General features: G+C 32.8%; 2 protein-coding genes across 3 annotated transcripts; one reads left to right on the top strand and one right to left on the bottom strand.

The window, feature by feature from the left end:
• The first annotated feature begins 1,416 nt into the window (after nt 1-1,416).
• Nucleotides 1,417-8,985, top strand: LOC122600549 (DNA repair protein RAD5A). Of its 2 annotated transcripts, XM_043773284.1 has the most exons (20): nt 1,417-2,154; nt 2,313-2,446; nt 2,555-2,690; nt 2,793-2,846; nt 2,920-3,066; nt 3,162-3,313; nt 3,823-3,907; nt 3,989-4,261; nt 4,511-4,657; nt 4,743-4,898; nt 5,510-5,577; nt 5,646-5,768; nt 5,855-5,954; nt 6,363-6,475; nt 6,579-6,854; nt 7,213-7,413; nt 7,563-7,656; nt 7,752-7,823; nt 7,912-8,010; nt 8,499-8,985. In XM_043773284.1, exons 1-20 carry the CDS (start codon nt 1,609-1,611, stop codon nt 8,619-8,621), a joined length of 3,099 nt encoding a protein of 1,032 aa, XP_043629219.1. In that variant the 5' UTR covers nt 1,417-1,608; the 3' UTR covers nt 8,622-8,985. The 2 variants fall into 2 exon arrangements, with proteins under 2 accessions (XP_043629219.1, XP_043629228.1); XM_043773293.1 differs by lacking the exons at nt 7,563-7,656; nt 7,752-7,823; nt 7,912-8,010; nt 8,499-8,985 and having other exon boundaries at nt 6,579-6,850; nt 7,213-7,304.
• A 438-nt stretch (nt 8,986-9,423) lies between these two features.
• Nucleotides 9,424-17,794, bottom strand: LOC122600564 (GABA transporter 1). Its single transcript, XM_043773304.1, has 7 exons — nt 17,465-17,794; nt 12,955-13,185; nt 11,458-11,555; nt 10,793-10,979; nt 10,556-10,686; nt 10,060-10,296; nt 9,424-9,969 (listed from the first exon to the last, which is right to left on the bottom strand). The coding sequence occupies exons 1-7, from the start codon at nt 17,610-17,612 to the stop codon at nt 9,589-9,591; spliced, it is 1,413 nt and encodes a 470-aa protein (XP_043629239.1). The 5' UTR covers nt 17,613-17,794; the 3' UTR covers nt 9,424-9,588.
• Between the last annotated feature and the right edge of the window lie 1,814 nt (nt 17,795-19,608).

Genomic DNA, 19,608 nt, shown 5'->3' with positions numbered 1-19,608 from the left:
CATCTAAATCGTCTCTTAGGGAAAGGTAGTTACTCAATTTCACATTAAAGTGGTCAATATGCATATCTAATGTACAATACGAATATATTATGTCAAAGAATAGGACATAATCCTTTTGGCTTTATACTTGCCATGTTTTCGACACCACAACCATGAAAGGCAAAGTAAATACTAGTAATAGGACAACCAGTTTGATCCTCTACATATACTTATGCAACTCCTTAAACCCTAATGTGTGTGAAGAAGATAAAGGCATGACATTGTAACCAACATAGCGAAATAGATCAAACATAAACATCCCTTTGTCATTAAACTTGTATAGATGATGCATTTCTACAAAAACAAAAGTTAAAAAAAATATATAATTGCATAAACCTTAAAATTATAAAATATGAATCTGACAATAAAAATGATGAGAGAAATACAATTATGAAGAAACTCAAAAAATAAAACATTACTTTTATCTTGATATTAAGAAGAAGATGAATAATCTGTAAAAAAAACCCTAAATCACAATTTTCTATGGATCCCGACGTGTGTGTATATATGTTTGGTTATAGATCCCAATATATATACATATAAATCGAATAATAATATATTCGGTTTTTTACATGTAAGGTCAGTAAAACTGCCACATGGGACACAAATTGACTAATTTTAAAGTGGTGACCGACTACTAGTAGATTAGTTTCACACATTACATAGACAAAATTCGTTTTTAGTTGCACTGGATATACACTTTTTGAGATCATTGCATTACATAGTCATTTTGACTTAGTCCCCGTTTATTTTTTTACCTAATAAACTTTATAATTAAGAACTTAATTATTTAGTCAAATTTCATGTTTTTATTTTTGATTTAATAAAGAAAAATAACCACCAATTACCTATATTTTACTTAATATATTATACATTTAGCTATTTAATACACACAACACGTAATGACTAAAAAAAGAAACAAACCCTTAGTTAGCTACACTCGAGTCATAATCCCACAAATATCCGAATAGTTAATTATACAACCTAAACATTTGTGTTCTCACGTACATATCCCATAATTTTTCGGATTAAGATTCTCTAAAGTTAAAACAATAATATTTTGACCATTATATTAAAATTAAAAGCCAAGATTCAAAAATCATATTTGAATCTTGACCCTTGATGAGGTCAAAATGTGCTCAACTTTAACTATAAAGTTAACAACTTTAGAGAATCTTCATCCTTATTTTTATACTATGATATATATTACTCCATATTTTATTTTTTAACATACACTGGTACTCGTTGGCAATTTAATATAGTACGAGTAATACGGATTCTATCTTTTGTAAAAGTCCTAGAGGAAAAAGCAACAATTAACGATTAATAGTGGCGGGAAACCTTTTATGTGTAAAGATCTTGACCGGAGTAAACAAAAAGGCCACCCATCAATTTTTCCTCTATCACAAGGTTTTAATCAGAACCCTCCCTCCTCTTCTCCACTATACACACCAAATATATACACTTATACAGCACTTTTTTTCAAAATAATATCTATATGTCATCAATTGGCGCGTATTAAATTTCAATTAGGGTTAGGGTTTATTCATCAAAATTCCCCCCAAAAAAATGGCAAACAAAATCCCCGACGAACTAATCTCAACCGTCCGATCAATCGTGGGCCAAGATTACTCCAAAATGGATGTACTCAGAGCCCTTCATATGGCCAAGAATGATCCAACTGCTGCAATTAACATAATTTTTGACACCCCAACTTTCAAAAAATCACAACCCCCAAAACCCTTAAAGGGTCTGAATCATAATCCAGCTGTCGATAAACCCCGTGATTCGGTTCCGGTTCCGGTCCGGGTTTCTGAACCGGTAGATAGTGTAGTTAGTAGTAGTGTAAAGGTCAATGAGCCAAGTGTTGGTAGGACAGTTGAGTGTAATGTGGAGAAAGGAAACGATGTCGTTAGGAGTAGTAAGTGGTGGTTTGTGGGTTGTTCTGAAATGATGGCGTCATCGACTTGTAAAGGTGATAAGATTAAGGAGGGTGATCGGGTTGATTTTACATTTCCTTTGAATAAATCGAAGGTAGCTAGTGTCGGTGGTCGTGGTAAGCCTTTGAATTCGTGTTCGGAGATTGTGAGGTTTTCTACATTAGCTTCTGGGGAGGTATATGTCTGTAATTTATATTTACTGCTTTGATTTTGTATGTGTTTGACATATATTTACATATACGGTATTGGTTTATTAGATATTATAGGCAAAAGGCAGTAATTTGATGATCAATTATAAATGAGTTTTTCTATTGTCACCAAATTAACTTGCAGATCGGTCGGATCCCAAACGAATGGTCACGATGTCTTTTGCCTCTTGTTAGAGATAAGAAGGTCGAGATAGAAGGTTTTTGCAAATCTACTCCTGGTAATCTGGGACTTATGGATACCATTAAGCTTTCTGTCAGGTACCCATTAGATTTTTTTTCGTTTTTTTGGGTATAGATTGTAGAATTGCCATAATAAAGCATATCTGTGTTAGTGTTGACCGCTGAGTTCAATATATGTTTCGGCAGTGTTTACATAAATAGTTCCATATTACACAAGAGCCATCAGACCTCTCTCAAGGTGCCAACTAGTTCCAATGATGAAACCTCCATCCACACCCTCCCAACCTTGTTCCGGTTACTTGGATTAGTTCCTTTCAAAAAGGTATTATTTTTTAATTTTTTTCATGTGTAAGAATTTCATTTATGATATCATTTAAAATGATAGTAGAAATTCCCATTCTTGATTGTCTTTGGTGGTAATTAGGCAGAATTTTCACCTAGTGACTTAAATACAAAGAAGCGACCTTTGGATGTAAAGGTATGTACATATCTGCAGTTTCTAGTTTTATTCTACAGGGCTGTATTTTTATATTTCTTTTTTACATAAACAGGATGGTTCTGGTGTTTCTGCTCGGTTAATCAATGCTGGCAAAAATAAAAACTCACCTTCAAATGGAAGTACAGCTGAAAATGAGGAGACAATCTCAGATAATGATCTTGACAATATTGTTGGTGTTGCAAATGGTTCTGAGTTAGAGGTATTATAATTAATTTTCTTATAGAATAGTTATTGTATGGACGTGTAAGTATTTTATGGAATTTGAAAGCGTTCAAATGATGTTTCTTGATTTAGGAAATGGAACCTCCAAGTGCTCTTTTATGTGATCTTCGCCCTTATCAGAAGCAGGCACTTCATTGGATGGTTCATTTGGAGAAGAGACTATCCACTGATGAAGCTGCCACAACTCTTCATCCGTGCTGGGATGCTTATCACCTTGCAGACAAGTACGTCTAGTTTCCAGGGTATTTTAAGTACAAATGGCAAGATTGGCTGGTCACATGGGTCAAAGCTGGTTACAGTTGAAGCAACATGTTTGTTAGTTTATGTTTAAATCGGGTTGCAGTGACCCACTCACATTACCACCCTTTGCTATTTACATCTATCTATATCTATACTATTTATACAAAGCATCAACCCCTCCCCTCTTTCTCAAATTACAACTTTGAACTGCCCAAAATACCCATCTCCTTCATTCACTAATTTGAACATCTCCACCTAATATATCTATAACTAGAGCTATATCCCGTGTTAACACACGGATTATTTATCTAAAACTAGGGCAATGAACTGCCCATCATTGCCACCACTGCTGACACCACCATCGTTATCACCGTTGCCGCCGCATTGCGCGGGCATAGGTCTAGTATAAATACAACTGCCACCTCTAATGTAAACCTTTAATGCATTGCCTGATAGCTAATCACATTTATATCTGCTTTTTTCTAATATGCAGGAGAAATTTCGTAGTCTATGTGAACTCATTTTCAGGAGAAGCTACTGTAGATTTTCCCAGTACTCTACAAATGGCAAGAGGAGGAGTATGTATTTTCCTGTAGTCAATTTTTTTTACCAATATGCTTTGCGATATGCAACTATTTGACCCGATTATACGTATCAAGATATTGGCAGATGCTATGGGGCTTGGAAAGACTATCATGACGATATCACTGCTCCTTGCTCACACAGAAAAAGGTGGAGCATTAGATAAAGACTCCGCCAGTCAGGCATGCACTGAAGGTGATGAAATGCTAAATGGCTTGGATCAGTCTCCATCATCTTTAAAAAAAGTACCCAAATTTTCTGGATTTGATAAGTTTAGAAAGCAGAAACAGTCCCTCATTGGTGGCGGGAATCTGATCATATGTCCTATGACTCTTATAGGCCAATGGAAGGTAAACCTTGTAATATTGTCTTAGTGGTGGTAAAGTGGACGGGTTGGGTTAATCAGAAATTTTTAGAACACTTTTTCGGTGTTTCATAAATAATTAGCGTGGCAAATAAGATTTTTAATTTCATTTTTATTTGACAGGCGACGGTGCCACCTCTATGACTTTGTATGTTTGCATAATTAAGTTTGTGAGTTTTGCAAGACTTTTATAGCAAATGGCAGGTGCCCTAATATTCACTGCTTTCGGTAACAGGCAGAGATTGAAACTCATGGGGAGCCAGGGGCTTTGTCTATTTATGTCCACTATGGGCAAAGTCGCCCAAAAGATGCCAAAATATTAGCTCATAACGATGTTGTGCTTACCACCTATGGAGTTGTAGCCTCTGAATTTTCTTCTGAGGTAATGGCTGAATGAGGGTAGTTATATACTTTTCTACTCGATGTGAAGATAGTTTGTATTTTGATTGTGTATTTCTTTGCTGTAGAATGCTGAAGAACGTGGTGGGCTTTTTTCTGTGAGATGGTTTAGGGTGGTGCTTGATGAGGCACATACCATAAAATCTTCTAAAAGCCAGATTTCTATGGCTGTAGCTACCCTTGTTGCTGATCGTCGATGGTGTCTTACTGGTACCCCTATCCAAGTATGACTTGTGTTTCTTCGCATCTCTTGAAGAAATGACAATATGGGTGGGTCTAGTGAGTAACTGGTAAAAATGTATAGTTTAGGTCTGGTGAATAACTGGGTAAAATTGGGTAGTTTATAATAGTACATATTAAAATGGGCCGTATTGTAGTTACTAAAATTTTGAATGTGTAGATAACTAGTGTTACTACATGTGATTAAAATGTATATTATTACAAAATTAATAATTTTATATCTGAATTAAAAAATTCTGGAAGTTTGCATTCTGAATACACGTTGGGGAACTCCCGGCACGTTCTCTTTATAGCTAGTTCTTTTAATCATAACTTGACTTGCTAGATACAAAAGACAACCCAACTTGACCCATTTATCGGTAAATGGATCTAAGCTGTCACTTCTAGCTTTGTTACATTGTTGTTCATCTTCTGCATTATAGGATTAGTTGGAATTTTTGATTGTGTATGTGTATGTTCTTTTTTGTTCTTTCAAAATTTTTTGTGCTTCCACATTTTTTGGTTGATGATATGCCCATGTGTATTCCAAATTATAATATGTAGCCTCTGTGACTTGCTCCATATTTTCCTGACATGCTTTCAATTTTTGTTACAGAACAGTTTGGAGGACATTTATAGTCTTCTTCGGTTCTTAAGAATTGAACCATGGGGAAGCTGGGCATGGTATGTTTTGGCTTTCTTTTATTCTGTATATGTAGAAGCTCTTATATTAATGGACATAAGCTTAATAGGTGGAACAAGCTAATTCAGAAACCTTTCGAGGCTGGTGATGTGAGGGGATTAAGCTTGGTTCAAAACATATTAAGGCCAATTATGCTAAGAAGAACCAAGTTCAGCACAGACAAGGAAGGCAGGTTGGTAATTGTAAACATGGTTCCTTATCATTTTTTTTCGTTCTATTTATTATTTTTGTGATATTCTCTTGACCAACTTGGTGCAGGCCTATATTAGTTCTCCCCCCTGCTGAGATGCAAGTAATATATTGCGAACAAACAGAGGCCGAAAAAGATTTTTATGATGCTCTTTTTAAGAGATCTAAGGTACTTGTTTTGATTGGTAAACTTGTAGTCTCTCTCTTGCATCTTGCCCAGAGGTTGCAACACCCATTTCACATATGTTCCTGTCGATTGGTAATTATTAATGTATTAATCCCAATGGGTATATAAGGGTCAAATAACAAGTTTTACTAGATTGGGAGCAAGTCGAATGGGCCAAACTGGTGAAAATGACCTGAAGTGTATATTAAATTATTGAATTGAAGATTTGGATTATTATGGTAATCATGTTTAATGCACTCATTAAAAATATTAGTACAAAAAAAAAAGGATGGCCACCTCTATTTGATAATGATCCCTTTTTACCCGTTGCCCATCCTACTGAGCTGACCATCTTGTTACCTCTAGTTATGCTCCTTTGATAGACCATAATCTATTTAGCTGTGATTTTAGGTAAAATTTGACCAATTTATCGAGCAAGGACGGGTTCTTCATAACTATGCTTCTATTTTAGAGTTACTTTTGCGACTTCGGCAATGCTGTGATCACCCTTTTCTTGTGATGAGGTAGGAAACATGCACACTATTGAATATCTAGTTTTACAATTTATACGTTTTTTATTTAACCACTGTGTAGTTTCTGATGATAAATTGTTACTACTTTTGACAGTCGAGGTGATACGCAAGATTTTTCAGATTTAGGTAAATTGGCGAAACGTTTTCTTAAGGGTGGTAAAGACGCCATTGAAGAAGGAAAAGAAGCACCTTCTAAAGCTTATATACAGGAGGTTGTAAAAGAGTTGCAAAAGGGGGAAGAAGGAGAATGTCCTATATGCCTAGAAGCTTTTGAAGATGCAGTTTTGACACCATGTGCTCATCGATTATGCCGTGAATGTCTATTATCAAGTTGGAGAACCCCCAATTCGGGTCTTTGTCCTGTTTGTAGGTATCATCCTGCAATTGATCCTAAAGTTATGGGTGGGCTGGGTAACAAGTCAAAAGGATGCGGGCTAAGAGTTTATTGCCTACTTTCTTTTTTGTAGCTTCTATAAAGATTCATTGTGTCATATATGATCACAACAAGAACTTTACAATTGCAATGTTAATTTAATTTTTAATTCTTTGCATAAAAACTATTTTGTGCTACTTTGACTTGCTCAATCTACTTTCTTTATTACTAAACCTTTTGATTTGGCTCATATGACATGTTGCCACCTTTAGCATTTTCGGGTTGGACTAGGTTATTGATTTTTGGCTTTGGGTAGTTAGTGTATATCTAACAAAATGACATCTGTAATTGACAGAAATGCGGTAAGCAAGCAGGAACTTATTACAGCACCAACTGACAGTCGGTTTCGTGTGGATGTTGAGAAAAACTGGGTGGAATCATCAAAAGTGTCTGCATTGTTACGTGAATTAGAAAGTCTTCGCCCATCGGGTTCTAAAAGTATTGTTTTTAGTCAGTGGACTGCCTTTTTGGATCTTTTACAGATTCCTCTTTCTAGGTAACACATTGATCAATGTGGACTCATATGCAAGTCCATGGGAGGTTTATATGTAACTTTCTTATCGTTTATATAGGACTTTTTAAACCGTGGTTACATTTAGCCTATGTTTGAATTTTGAAGTCTAATGATTTTAAATTGTTTATCAGAAACAATATTTCATTTGTTCGTCTGGATGGCACTTTAAACCAGCAGCAGCGCGAGAAAGTTATAACACAATTTTCAGAAGAAAGCGATATTATGGTGTGTAAATTATTTTAAGTCGAGTAGAACTAAAAAATGTCGTAGTTTATTTTATTTAACGGCATCATGAGCGTCCTTATGTTTGTATCATACAGGTTTTATTGATGTCATTGAAGGCCGGAGGAGTTGGAATTAACCTGACAGCAGCATCTAATGCATTTGTCTTGGTACTTAGTTGTGCATTTGTCTTCTATCAAAATGATTAAATAACTGAAACTTATTTTGCTATGCTTTATTTCCTTTTTTTTTATGCAGGATCCTTGGTGGAATCCTGCTGTCGAGGAACAAGCGGTCATGCGCATCCATAGGATTGGACAAACTAAAAGTGTTCATATTAAACGCTTTATTGTGAAGGTATACCTTGTTTCATTAAACTATCTGCACTTATTTTAATTTATTGAAAGCCTGAATATTTGTGTTTGTCCTTTTGTACTTGTTTTTGATAATATCTTATAGCTACAATCTCTCTCTTTGGTTGAAAACGGTTAGATTATTCGCTGTTTGAGTACCTGGCAATTAGCGACTAATTCAAAAGCTATTATATATGACCAAAAGGTAGGTTATTGTTGTGAAAAAATATAAATAAAGAAACTCATCTTGTAAAATGGGAGTAAAAGTATGTCAAATTATGTTAGACTAAAGATGCTAATACATTTTACCATAAGATAATGAGTTTAGTGTTGCAACTGGGGTATGAAACTGATTATTGAATCAAAAGTATAAGATTATACTGAAAACTGGTGATCATGATTTCAATCACAATAAACAGGTAATGAGCTGGAAAGTGTGAACCCAAATTAGAATTGCATTATTGACTTGTAAAAATTTGGTCAAATATGTAGGGTACAGTCGAGGAAAGAATGGAGGCAGTACAAGCACGTAAACAACGGCTGATCTCTGGCGCCTTAACCGACCAGGAGGTCCGAACTGCAAGAATTGAGGAGCTTAAGATGCTATTCACTTGATACCTATGACCTGAAGGTCCAATTTGTTTCCATGTTACACCCGTGAAGAGTCATATCTACCAGATGCAGGGTACTTGTGTTTGATTTAGTCAACTCCTTTTAATCCCAGTTTTTGAGCATTAGTCAACATATTGTTGTACTTGTACCTGGAGTCTAGCAAGTGTAAAAACTTTACAAGGATGGAATGCTTCCTACTACAAACAAGAGCGAGTCATCATACAAAGTGATCTAATTTAATTTAGTTTTAAGGAGTTTAGCTCTATGATTTCTAAACTGATAATTTCTTTTGTGTGTAACATAGTTGTAAAACATATTGTATATTAGTTTAATGTAATTTTGAAAAAAATTTGACGCTGTGATACAATATGATTTATAGATGCTATGAACTTCGCACATCAAATGTTAGAACATAGAATTCAAAGTTCTATAAAAGGTGATCTTACAAACTATTAGTAACATTGGGTTTTTCGGTATATAAGGTTTTTTAACTATATTCATTTTGTATCTGTAATGAGCAGTTGAAAAATATGATTAAGCCATATACAATGCATCAGGGCGTTCTAAAGTGGAGAAACAATGACAACCTTATACTTCCGTCTAATTGTTTAATGTTGACATTTACTATGAACAGGCAGGCATGTGCGTGTCCTCAAGACCTCAACATATGATATGGGTTTGTGTATGCGTGTGATTAGTTGATATGACTAGTTGATATGACGGTGTGATGGGGAGCTGACGTGACAGTGTAAAATGGAATCGATTCCTTCATCCACAACGTATCATGACATTCATGTGGGGGTGGTTTTCAAAAAAGTTGACTTATATATAGGAAATATGAAAAGGTTTACTACAAGCTTACGTTCCTAAGATTATATATAGGGCGAGCTAAACGTCTGATTTATATATTCCTAGAAATTATAATTTAGGCCAAAGTGCGGTAAACATCCTCTTTATGAAGATGATTCGATCATACATTAGCAAATAGCTTATAAGTCTTGGCATCAAGACTTATTTGTCTTACTGCTGCAACAGCTGCAGTAACTCCAACCACTGAGAAAACCACCGCTATGGTCGAGTTTAACCAAAACAAAGGGCTACGCTTTGACGGCTTAAATGTCAGATTAAAAAACACCACAGGTAACACAAAGTCCAGGGGCAAGAATCCGAATGCTCCAATCATGGCGTTAATATCTCCAAAGAAAGGCAGCATTGCTGCTATGGTTGTTGCCAAGATCACAGATATTGATCTTGAAAGGAGTCGTGGAATTACATTTCTTGCAGAGAATTCTTTACTTGTTGGATCTGCAAACACTCTTTCAAGAATCTCATTTGTTGGCTGCAAGTAAACCTGTAAATAGAGAAAAATAGGTCATAGATATACTACAGTTTGTTTTGAAATACCTACTTTAAAAGACTTGTTATCTGTTGGTTTGCTTACTACTGCAACAGCCGAGAGTTGGAGTATGGTGACGATGTTAGTCATCATAATGAACCATCTTGGAACCAAAGGGTTACCATTGTGGTCAAGAAAGTTGCTTAAAACGAGACCTGCAGATTCATTACCAAATGCCCAGTACCCTGAAATCGCGACGCTGAAAAATGTCACTGTGACCACCGCGTAACAAACACATAGTCCCTTGAACATCTTCCCTTTAACCGGGGGTGCAAGTGTCGCCTACACATGTGCAAAAGAATTAGTCCAACTACAAAAAGTGGACACCTCAATGCATCAACACTCATGGATACTTCGATAGAGCAGTTGAGGTGGCAAGACAAGCAAGTCAGACAATGAGTAAAAACGGGTCGGGTTGAAATTGTTATTTTTTAAAACGCAAACATTTTTTTTGCCCTTTTCACTAATGACAAACTGTAGACCGCTTTCAAGTTTCAACACGATATTTTTTCATAAGTAAACTAGTAGAGATATAATTTACTTGTATTTCTGGAATAATCCCATTTCCAAAAGTTGTGGCAATAATTGCCATTGCATTGAATATTCCAAAAATTCTAGTTTCATCATTGCTACTCAAGGAGTAGTCCTTTTGGGGTCCTTTTGAAGAATTCCCTGGGAAAAAAATTACAGAGATAAATTGTATAAGAAGTCCTGTTTATATACATATATAAAAAAAAAAATCATTTTACATAAATATATAAGTGCTGTAAACTTTTACCAATGTAAATAGAAGCAGCAGTGGCACATGTGCTGTAAATAAGACATAGCAGTAGAGATATGAGGTTGATATGGCGAAGGGAATGAAATGATGGAATCTGTGCCAAAATCAACATAAAAACCCCAAAAATAACCACAAACTCGTAAAGCTTCATTGTTCCGTTTGGATTCCACAACACGTATATTGCCTGCAAATTAGAATACATAAAATGTGGTGTTATGCCGAATCAATCAAATTCTGTCTCTACCTTGGCTACATTTTAAAATACGTAAAATCTCTGGTTTTGAGGTTACATTTTAAAATCAAGTTGCAACTAATCCTATAATATCATGTACTCATACAGAGTATATCACAATTTAAGGTGTTCATAGTTATAGCTATCAAGTGAGTCGAACAACAATTTTTGCTAGTCTGGTTTATCTGTTGACAAAAAGCTATACTCAGCACTGAAAATGGACAAAACAAGAAATCATTTTGCAATTCGGTAGCTTTCTAATCATAATAGTTGATAAATGTACCACATATTTTTTTAGTATAATACCACAGCTTGATATAAAAGTTGTACAGTATATAATATCTACTCGTATATCAAAATATTTGATTTATTTATCTTCTTGGAACGGGTGTAGATTAGCAAATTAGAGGTACCAAATCATAAAACTAACCTTGAGGCATTGGCCCCCCAAAAGGATATTCCCTACAACTGCACCATAGCACACCATGAATTGTATTGGGCCCACGTAATATCTACCCCATCTTGGGCCTGTCAATTCGCAATTTGACTTTAGGCTTTATGGGCATTCAACACACAAACACAAATTTTGTTTTTCTTCGTATGTCTAAAAGTAATGGAAAGCCAAGGTCAAGAAAATACATATCATTTGTTTGTCATTGCAGATTAACGTGTATGTTATTACTTGGACTATGATCGATGAAAGAAGTAGAACAAAACTACAAAACTACAAGAACATCCTAATTTATTTATAGATAACATGTATCATGTAAGTAAATATCCGGTAACATGAAATCTATATCTCTATCTCTACTACATTATAAATCATTTGTTCCCTCCAAATTCGTTCAACTTTTCAACCACTCATTTTTTTCTCTCTCCTCCACAAATCATTTTATTCCTCTAATTCATTCAAAATTTTTTATCTCAAAAACTGTACATCGATAAATTATAAAAATTATATGGGTGTTTTTAAAATTTCATGCTCTTTCATTAGAGGGGTCATTCGATATACTTTCGACGAAGTTTTAAATCCGAGGTCGGAGCCCATACGGCTATGACATTTGGCTATCGCATTCTATGATCTATCATCTCTTATGACCTATCACTATATGATCTATCACCCCACCATCTCAGCGCCGCAACGCACAGGTACTTTCTTTCGTTAAGTTATGATTGGGATGATCTGATACAATTGATTGAAAGATGTAACGAGGATATTGTTGAGGTTAATGGTTGCAGATCTAGCACAAATAATAAATGAATTTTAGACCAGTCAGCGTTACATTTCCTTCATGGGGTCCGCTCTCTTTTAACAAACCTCACGTCTTTGACCATGGTTTTTTAAAGAAAAATTACTAAGGTCAATTTTCTAAATGCTCCTTTATAGTTTTATACTTTTATATGAGCACAACTGATGATGAAATTGTCATTTTTATAATTTTATTACACCATAAATCTTCTTACTATGCGTTTGTGGTGAAATGTAGTAATATTAGATTTTATTTCGAAACATCTAAATCGTTAGGATTTTCACTTTTTAACGATAAATACATTATTCACACTAATTCCATAAATTTGTTCCCGAGTAAAAAAACATCTTGGTTTGATAGATCGTTAAGAGATATATAGCCACTAACTCATGTGGATAACTTAAAAACGTTCTATTACAAAATGAGGAGCAAGAATTTATTCAATAAATCTTTTTCAGAGAAGATGGAAATATATAACAAAGAAAATGATTAATCTTCCTAAAAATCTTCCTAACAATATAACTATGACATTTGGCAAAGTTAATAGATGAGATAATGAAAGAGAATTAGTGGAATACATTTGTCATGTACTTATGGTATTAGTATGATTTTTAGGAGGATAAATTAAATCATTTCCTATATAACGATTAACAAACAAATAAAGAGAGTGATGTTACCTAAGATGTCATATGCCATGTCACGAAACCGAAGATGGCGGTGACCCAACTCGGCATGGTGTTCAAGGACGAGAGAAATAAGGTTATATGAATAGAAAGTCACCAATGCCCCAATCACCAACGACAATATTCCAGTGGCCCAGCCTAGCGAAGCAAACGCAAATGGTAGACTTAACAACGGTGGCGCAACAATGGATGTTGTCAAATGATAGCCGCTATGCCACCATGACCCTGCAGTCACCATACATTACATTACATTTGCTTCTTTTAAATATGTATTAAAAATACAAAGTAACAAAAGGTTAATTTAATATCCCGGTGTGTAATCACTGTGTTTAAGTATTTTCCTATTTGTAGTTCAGCGGTAATATGAATATGAATATATGAATATCAATACAGAATGAAAAGGAACAAAAAAACATCTTTCGACACTACATACTATCTATACAATCAGGCTTAACGAACTATGTTAAACCTTTAAAATATGTACCTTATCTTATAATGTGAAAGAAAGTAAGCTCTAATTAGAAAAAAACACTGTCCCTAACTCCCTTATCATGGTTGGTCTTTTATTGCAGGGGTGGACCTACATTGATATAAGGGTAGTCCGGGTTACGGGTCCGCTAAATTCATGTAGTTAAAATTTTTCAAAAAATGATATATTTTTTATTGGTGTTACAGGTCAAATAAATATGGGATACCAGTCTTGTAACCAATTTTAAACTTTGGAAACATTTTTTTTATCAATAAAACTTATAAAGATGTATCTGTATAACTAAATGATAAAGAAAAACTACCAAAAATGTCAAAAATTCTTAACATACATTAAAAATAGCCAAAAATTTTTGGTTGTTATCTTTACTTTATGCCGATAAAAAGTTAGTGGAAAAAAATTTGTGTTACGGGTTACTTCCGGTTCTCGGTCCGCCATTGTTTTATTGGCAAATTGATTAGAATTAAATTCTTTATATTATAAGGGGGGAGGGAGTCGGAGGGCTCATCTCCCTCCAATTATCCAATCAAATTACTTCACCTCATTTTAACTCTCCAACCTTTTTTTCAACCTTTTTTAGTGGCAACCATCACTTCCAACATTTTTTTTCAAATTTTCATAATTTATCCCTAACATTATAAACTTTACATAATTAACCTTTTTTCAATTTATACTGTATGTTTTATTAATAAGGGTAAATTACACTTTTGGTCCCTGAACTTGACACGTTTTTCACTTTTAGTCACTAAACTTTAAAAATTGAAATTTATACACTAAAATTGCCACTTTTTTTCACTTTTGGTCACCGCGTCAAATTTGTTAGCTTTCCTCCGTTAACTTGCCCAGATTCGTTAGTTTTTTTTTCACTTTTCGTCCCTTCCATTAATTCCATTATTAAAAGTGATAATCGACCTAACTTCGGGTTTTAGATTTTGTTTAGTTCAATTATTGAAAATACATATTCATTTGTGAGAGGTTTTGAAATAGCTTTTTTTATGTTTACAGTTTACTAGTTTATTAATTATAAAATAGTTCGATTAGATGAAATAATTGATTTTCTTCTTGAACGATGATGAAATAATTGTTAGATGAAATTGCTTATTTATAAAGTTAGATCTTTCTTAGTCCCTCTGTTTGATTTTTTTTAGTCTTCTTATGTCTACTTTAATCGTAAATATTTTTGTTTGTGTTATATAAATTTATAGTATTTCCTAATTCATTTTACTGTATTAACTATTGCTAAACTATAATAAAAATAAGATATTGTAACGGTTATCATAAGTAACGTGTTCTAGATCTTTTTTTTCTCTAAATAATCAATAACGCCTTATGATTTAACCATAAATATATTTGTTTCTATTATATAATTTTGTAATAAATCATACAAATGGATTGATTTTTGAATGTACTGTTCATCGATTATCACTTTTAATAATAGAATAAATAAAAAAGGACGATAACTAAAGAAAAAAATAACGAAACTGAGCAAGTTAACGGAGGAAAGGTAACAAAGTTGACGTGGTGACCAAAAGTGAAAAAAAGTAGCAAGTTTAGTTTATAATTTGTAATTTTTTAAGTTTAGTAACTAAAAGTGAAAAACGTGTCAAGTTCAAGAACCAAAAGTGTAATTTACCCTATTAATAACAAAACACATTACGTAATATTAAAAAACACATTACATAATAAAAATAAAAAACACTACATAATTGAAAAAAAAAGGTTTATACTATGTAAAAAAAAGGCTGAAAAAAAAAAGTTACAGCGAGCTAAAGTAAAAATAAAGTTAAAAAAAGCATTTTTATACTTTTGGAGAAAAAAAAAAAATTATGTCCAGCATAAAGAAAAAAAAAAACACAGTTTGGCCCATTTTACACTTCTGGTCCTTGGCGTCAGAAAACTGTCACAGTTGGTCCCTGCAACGGTCATATAAATTTACACCTGCAGTCCCTGGTGCCCCAAACCTTCTTCAACCTTCAGCGAGTATCCATCTCGCCCACCACCATCCCTCCGCAAGTTCGCTCGAGTGACGGCTGAACCTCTCCCATCCCCCTCTCCACTCCCTCCCCCTAACTATTATTGTGATCACGATACCATTTTAAGTTCATTATTCACATGGCTACCAAACTCATACAATAATATATTCAGACTTTAAGGGTGCGTTTAGTTCAAGAAAACTCCCTTGTTTTTCATTTTCATTTTCCAAAAAAACATGGAAAACAGGAAACGCGTTCAAATTGTAATATTTTAGAAAAGTTTTCCTAAAAAATGAAAATTCATTTTTCCAACTTTTGCACTAAAATTAGAAAACTGTTTTTTTCAGTTTTTGTTTTCACTTTTCTATTTTCTAAACCTTTTATAAACCTAAAATTAGAAAACAAGTGAATTTGAACATGTTTTCTAGTTTTATAAAATGAAAAAAATGAAAACTTCTTCTTTTATTTTGAACGCGTTTTCAAAATTTTCAAGGGTTTTTTAGAAATGAAAAACCTTTTCATTTTCTAGAAAACTAGAAATGGAAAACTTAAAAACATTTGCTGCAACTAAACGCGCCCTAAGTCTTTAACCCACACAACACTTTTCTAAGAGTTGATAAAAATAGTTAATTGTAGCTTGTAATAAGAGTTTTTAATTTAAGCAGTAAGTTGTAGCTTTTAATTAGAGTTACTAGTTTTATTTTTTTAAAGGTATTTGATATATTAGCTCCAATTACAATTTAATAGTATAAAATGACAAAATTTGATAGTAAAAGCTTCCACCAAACTATATAAAAAAAGATAATTGTGTAACTTTGAGCTAAAAGCTCCATCTAAACTAACAGTTTTCAAAACACTTTATTAGCGTTTCATTTTAGAGTTGGTTTTTTTATATAAATAAAAACTCAAATTAGTTGCATGACTTACATCCAAACAAAACCTTTAACAAAAGAAAAATTTCTTGTTCAAAATTACATGTTAAAACTGTTAAAAATCTTTTGCCAAAAATACCCTTATTTTTACTTGAATGGATGATAGTAATCTAGTATTAACAAAATAAATTCATACAATCTTTAGTAAATATTAAAACGAAAACTTTAAATCAAAAATGAATTAATCTGAACCCTTTATATAATTTTCACCCTTTATATCCACTTTTAGATCAAAATGATAACATCATCTTTAACTCAATCAACTTTCAGTTAAATACTTTTTTAGTCCTTCAACTGCATATAAAATGTTCCGACAATACATATATTAATGAATATTCTACTTGTCTAACTATATCAAAATTAATATGTATAATTTTTTGATTACCCTTTTTGATTTACATTGTTCTTATATAGTATCATTTTATTAATACTAGTAATATTTTATTTTTGTTATTGTAAAAAAATACATAGCCATGCATCGATCAAATATACGACTAGGATTTTACTTTATTTTATTGATTAGATAATATAATATCAATATATCATACTCGTAAGTCATAACACATTAAAGTCCAATAAATTCACTAGGTGACGTGTCCATAGTGTGGAATAATCTTGGATCCGGAGGAAAGTGACCCGAGTTATTAGTATTTCGATTTGTAAACGAAAAGTCTGAACTAATTAATGAGATGACAAAACAAGCTCTTAACTATAGAAGTAAAGCTCAAATTAGGCTTCTTAATCTAGTCCGGGTCATTTACGAAAGCAGTTTTATCAAGTTTACACGGTATCAAAACACAATGCAAAGAGTTAAAACATAAGTAGATTTCGTTTCATTTTACTAAACCAAAACGAACATATATATGTTTTTTCTTATGAGGATCGAGTTCATGCATAACATATTTATATCCCTACAAACATCCTCACTGATATTTTTTATCAGCCCACACATACTTTTTGTGTTTTGGGTTTATGTATTGTGATTATTTAGCTAGTTAATTAAAAGGAAAACGTGTCTAGCCAATGACCAAACTCAAGCGTCATATCATAAGTAAACGGGATTAGAAGTCAAAAGAACAAACCAAAATCACAAGAGCTAATTAATTGTATACCTTTGGATTTGAGAACAAAAAGAGCACCAGCATCAAGATGTTGTTGTTGTTGTTGTTTGTGATGGTGGGTGGTGGAAAAGACTTGAGCTTCTTTAATGCTTTCTTCATGCACTGCTCTAAGGGAGCTTGTGTGGCCAATTGTGCCCATATCTCTCTCTCTGTGTCTCTCAAAGACTAAATGCACAAAATGACACCACTCTATGGCTCTCTCTATCTATGCTTACTTCCTCACTTCTTTCTTTTAAAAGCATATAGGTACAAACAAACAAACAGTAGTAGTCAACCTACTTATTTTCTATTGCCAACCATTTTATTTTTGACACATTCTCACAGTAGTATTTGTACGTATCTCTCAATAGCTTCAAGGATGGCTCAAAGCCTTTTATGCAAGACATAGTTTAGTTTCTTTTTTTAGGCAAGGGATATAATCCCACTAAAAGCATAAGCATAGTGAATTATTGATTACCTTATTAATTAATTTTATAATAAATATACAACTATTTAATGCATTTTCGTAAGATTTTATTTGACAAAACTTTTAACTTATTAATAACAAGGTAAAGTTGGATTCAATTAACCCAATAGTTAAAGTTTACCTATTAAGTTGGTTAAGCCTTTAGAAGATTATGATATTTAAAAAAAAAAATACATATGTCGGTAATTTTGTAAATAAAAAATTGCATGTGATTCTTTCATGGGTCCTATGGTTTATAACATAGTATCAGTTTCTACTTTGTACAAAACAACTAACATGATCCATTATGCTGTAAATATAACTCAAAAAGATTTTAATCCATGCATTTTTGGATTAAGATACTCACCAAATTTAGATTATAAGACTCATACTTCTATTTATTTACATATTTTATTTTTCTAAATATATGTCAATATCTGTAGTTTTATAGGACCCATACTTTAAATGTATATATGATTAATTTGTATGTTGACTAATTGACTTTAAAAGGAAAAGATACAAAATTGAAATTCTCTTTTGACATATGTACGTAGTTATTAGTGTTTGGAATGATGCATGGTATAAATAGTGAGTTTATTCAAACTATAGACACAAATGAACATATTATTTAATGCTAAATGTCGATGATAATTTAGTGATTTTGCGGTCCTTGAAAAAGGTTTTGCAACGAATAAAAACTAACTAAAGTTTATCTAAGTTGAATGAGATATAAAGTCTCAAAAGTGGCCGGGCATACTTGAATCAAGTTTAAAAATGGAATAGTTTATAGGTGGTAATTACTAATTAGTTAACAAAAAAAAAAAAAACTTAAAAAAAAAAAGTTTTCAAAGGGGTTATAAAGTGAAATTTAAACAGCGCAATTGGTTTTTTGATGTCATAAAGAGTCGTGTGGAATTTTCGTCAAACTCAATTAAGGTTGTTAAGTTGCACCAGTATTACCAAGCCATCAAGGCCTCGAGGGTATATATGCTGCAATATTATGGCCTCAACAATTGAGAGTGTGCCTTTATAGACATGGGTTGTTTAAGACGCTTTCCTCTTCAATAACAACTGGTTATATTAGCTGGTCGTTGTCCCGGGTGATATAACGTTGTTTTCGAAAAACTTATATGGATTGTTTCTGATTTAAATGTACGTTCGGAAATGTGTTGTCATGTACAAATGTAAGATATATTTTTCATTTACATGATCAATTGTCTGAAAAGTTGAAGGAATAAACAATCTTAATCATATAGCAACTATATATGATTAATTGAAAAAATGTGACAGCGGAAAAAAGAATAATGAAAACGCACTAAATTTATACCATTATATGTGAAATACAAAATTAAAGAAATGAAAGTACTAGATGAATCATTGTAAATAATCAAAAGACAAATAAACATGAATACCATATTAACTTTGTACGATAAATTATAAAAAGTCAAAACAACTGAAGATAAAAAAAATTTGTGAAAAAATTTATAAATTGAATAAATTTTAAAGACTAGTAATTATGAATATGAAAAGATAAAAATTAAAAACAAAATAATAATACGAACACAATTAAAACATAAATGTCCAAAATCATTAGAAAATAGAAAGTTAGCAAAAAAATAATAAGTATCAGAAACTGATCTTCAGAGATGATGGGAACTATATGTCTGAAACATACTCACTACCGTCACTT

Source organism: Erigeron canadensis, chromosome 1, assembly GCF_010389155.1.
Source record: "Erigeron canadensis isolate Cc75 chromosome 1, C_canadensis_v1, whole genome shotgun sequence".
Classification (NCBI taxonomy): domain Eukaryota; kingdom Viridiplantae; phylum Streptophyta; class Magnoliopsida; order Asterales; family Asteraceae; genus Erigeron; species Erigeron canadensis.
Note: the sequence above shows the minus strand (reverse complement) of the source record. Positions and strands in the feature narration are given on the sequence as shown.

Excerpts from the sequence above, each read along its gene's own strand:
- LOC122600549 (XM_043773284.1), top strand. The coding sequence starts at position 1,609 with ATGGCAAACAAAATCCCCGACGAACTAATCTCAACCGTCCGATCAATC. Across the intron at positions 5,769-5,854 it reads AGCACAGACAAGGAAGGCAG|GCCTATATTAGTTCTCCCCC; the intron begins GTTGGTAATTGT and ends AACTTGGTGCAG. Across the intron at positions 7,824-7,911 it reads CATCTAATGCATTTGTCTTG|GATCCTTGGTGGAATCCTGC; the intron begins GTACTTAGTTGT and ends TTTTTTATGCAG.
- LOC122600564 (XM_043773304.1), bottom strand. The coding sequence starts at position 17,612 with ATGGGCACAATTGGCCACACAAGCTCCCTTAGAGCAGTGCATGAAGAA. Across the intron at positions 11,556-12,954 it reads CATGGCATATGACATCTTAG|GCCCAAGATGGGGTAGATAT; the intron begins GTAACATCACTC and ends GCGAATTGACAG. Across the intron at positions 10,297-10,555 it reads GGATTATTCCAGAAATACAA|GCGACACTTGCACCCCCGGT; the intron begins GTAAATTATATC and ends GCACATGTGTAG.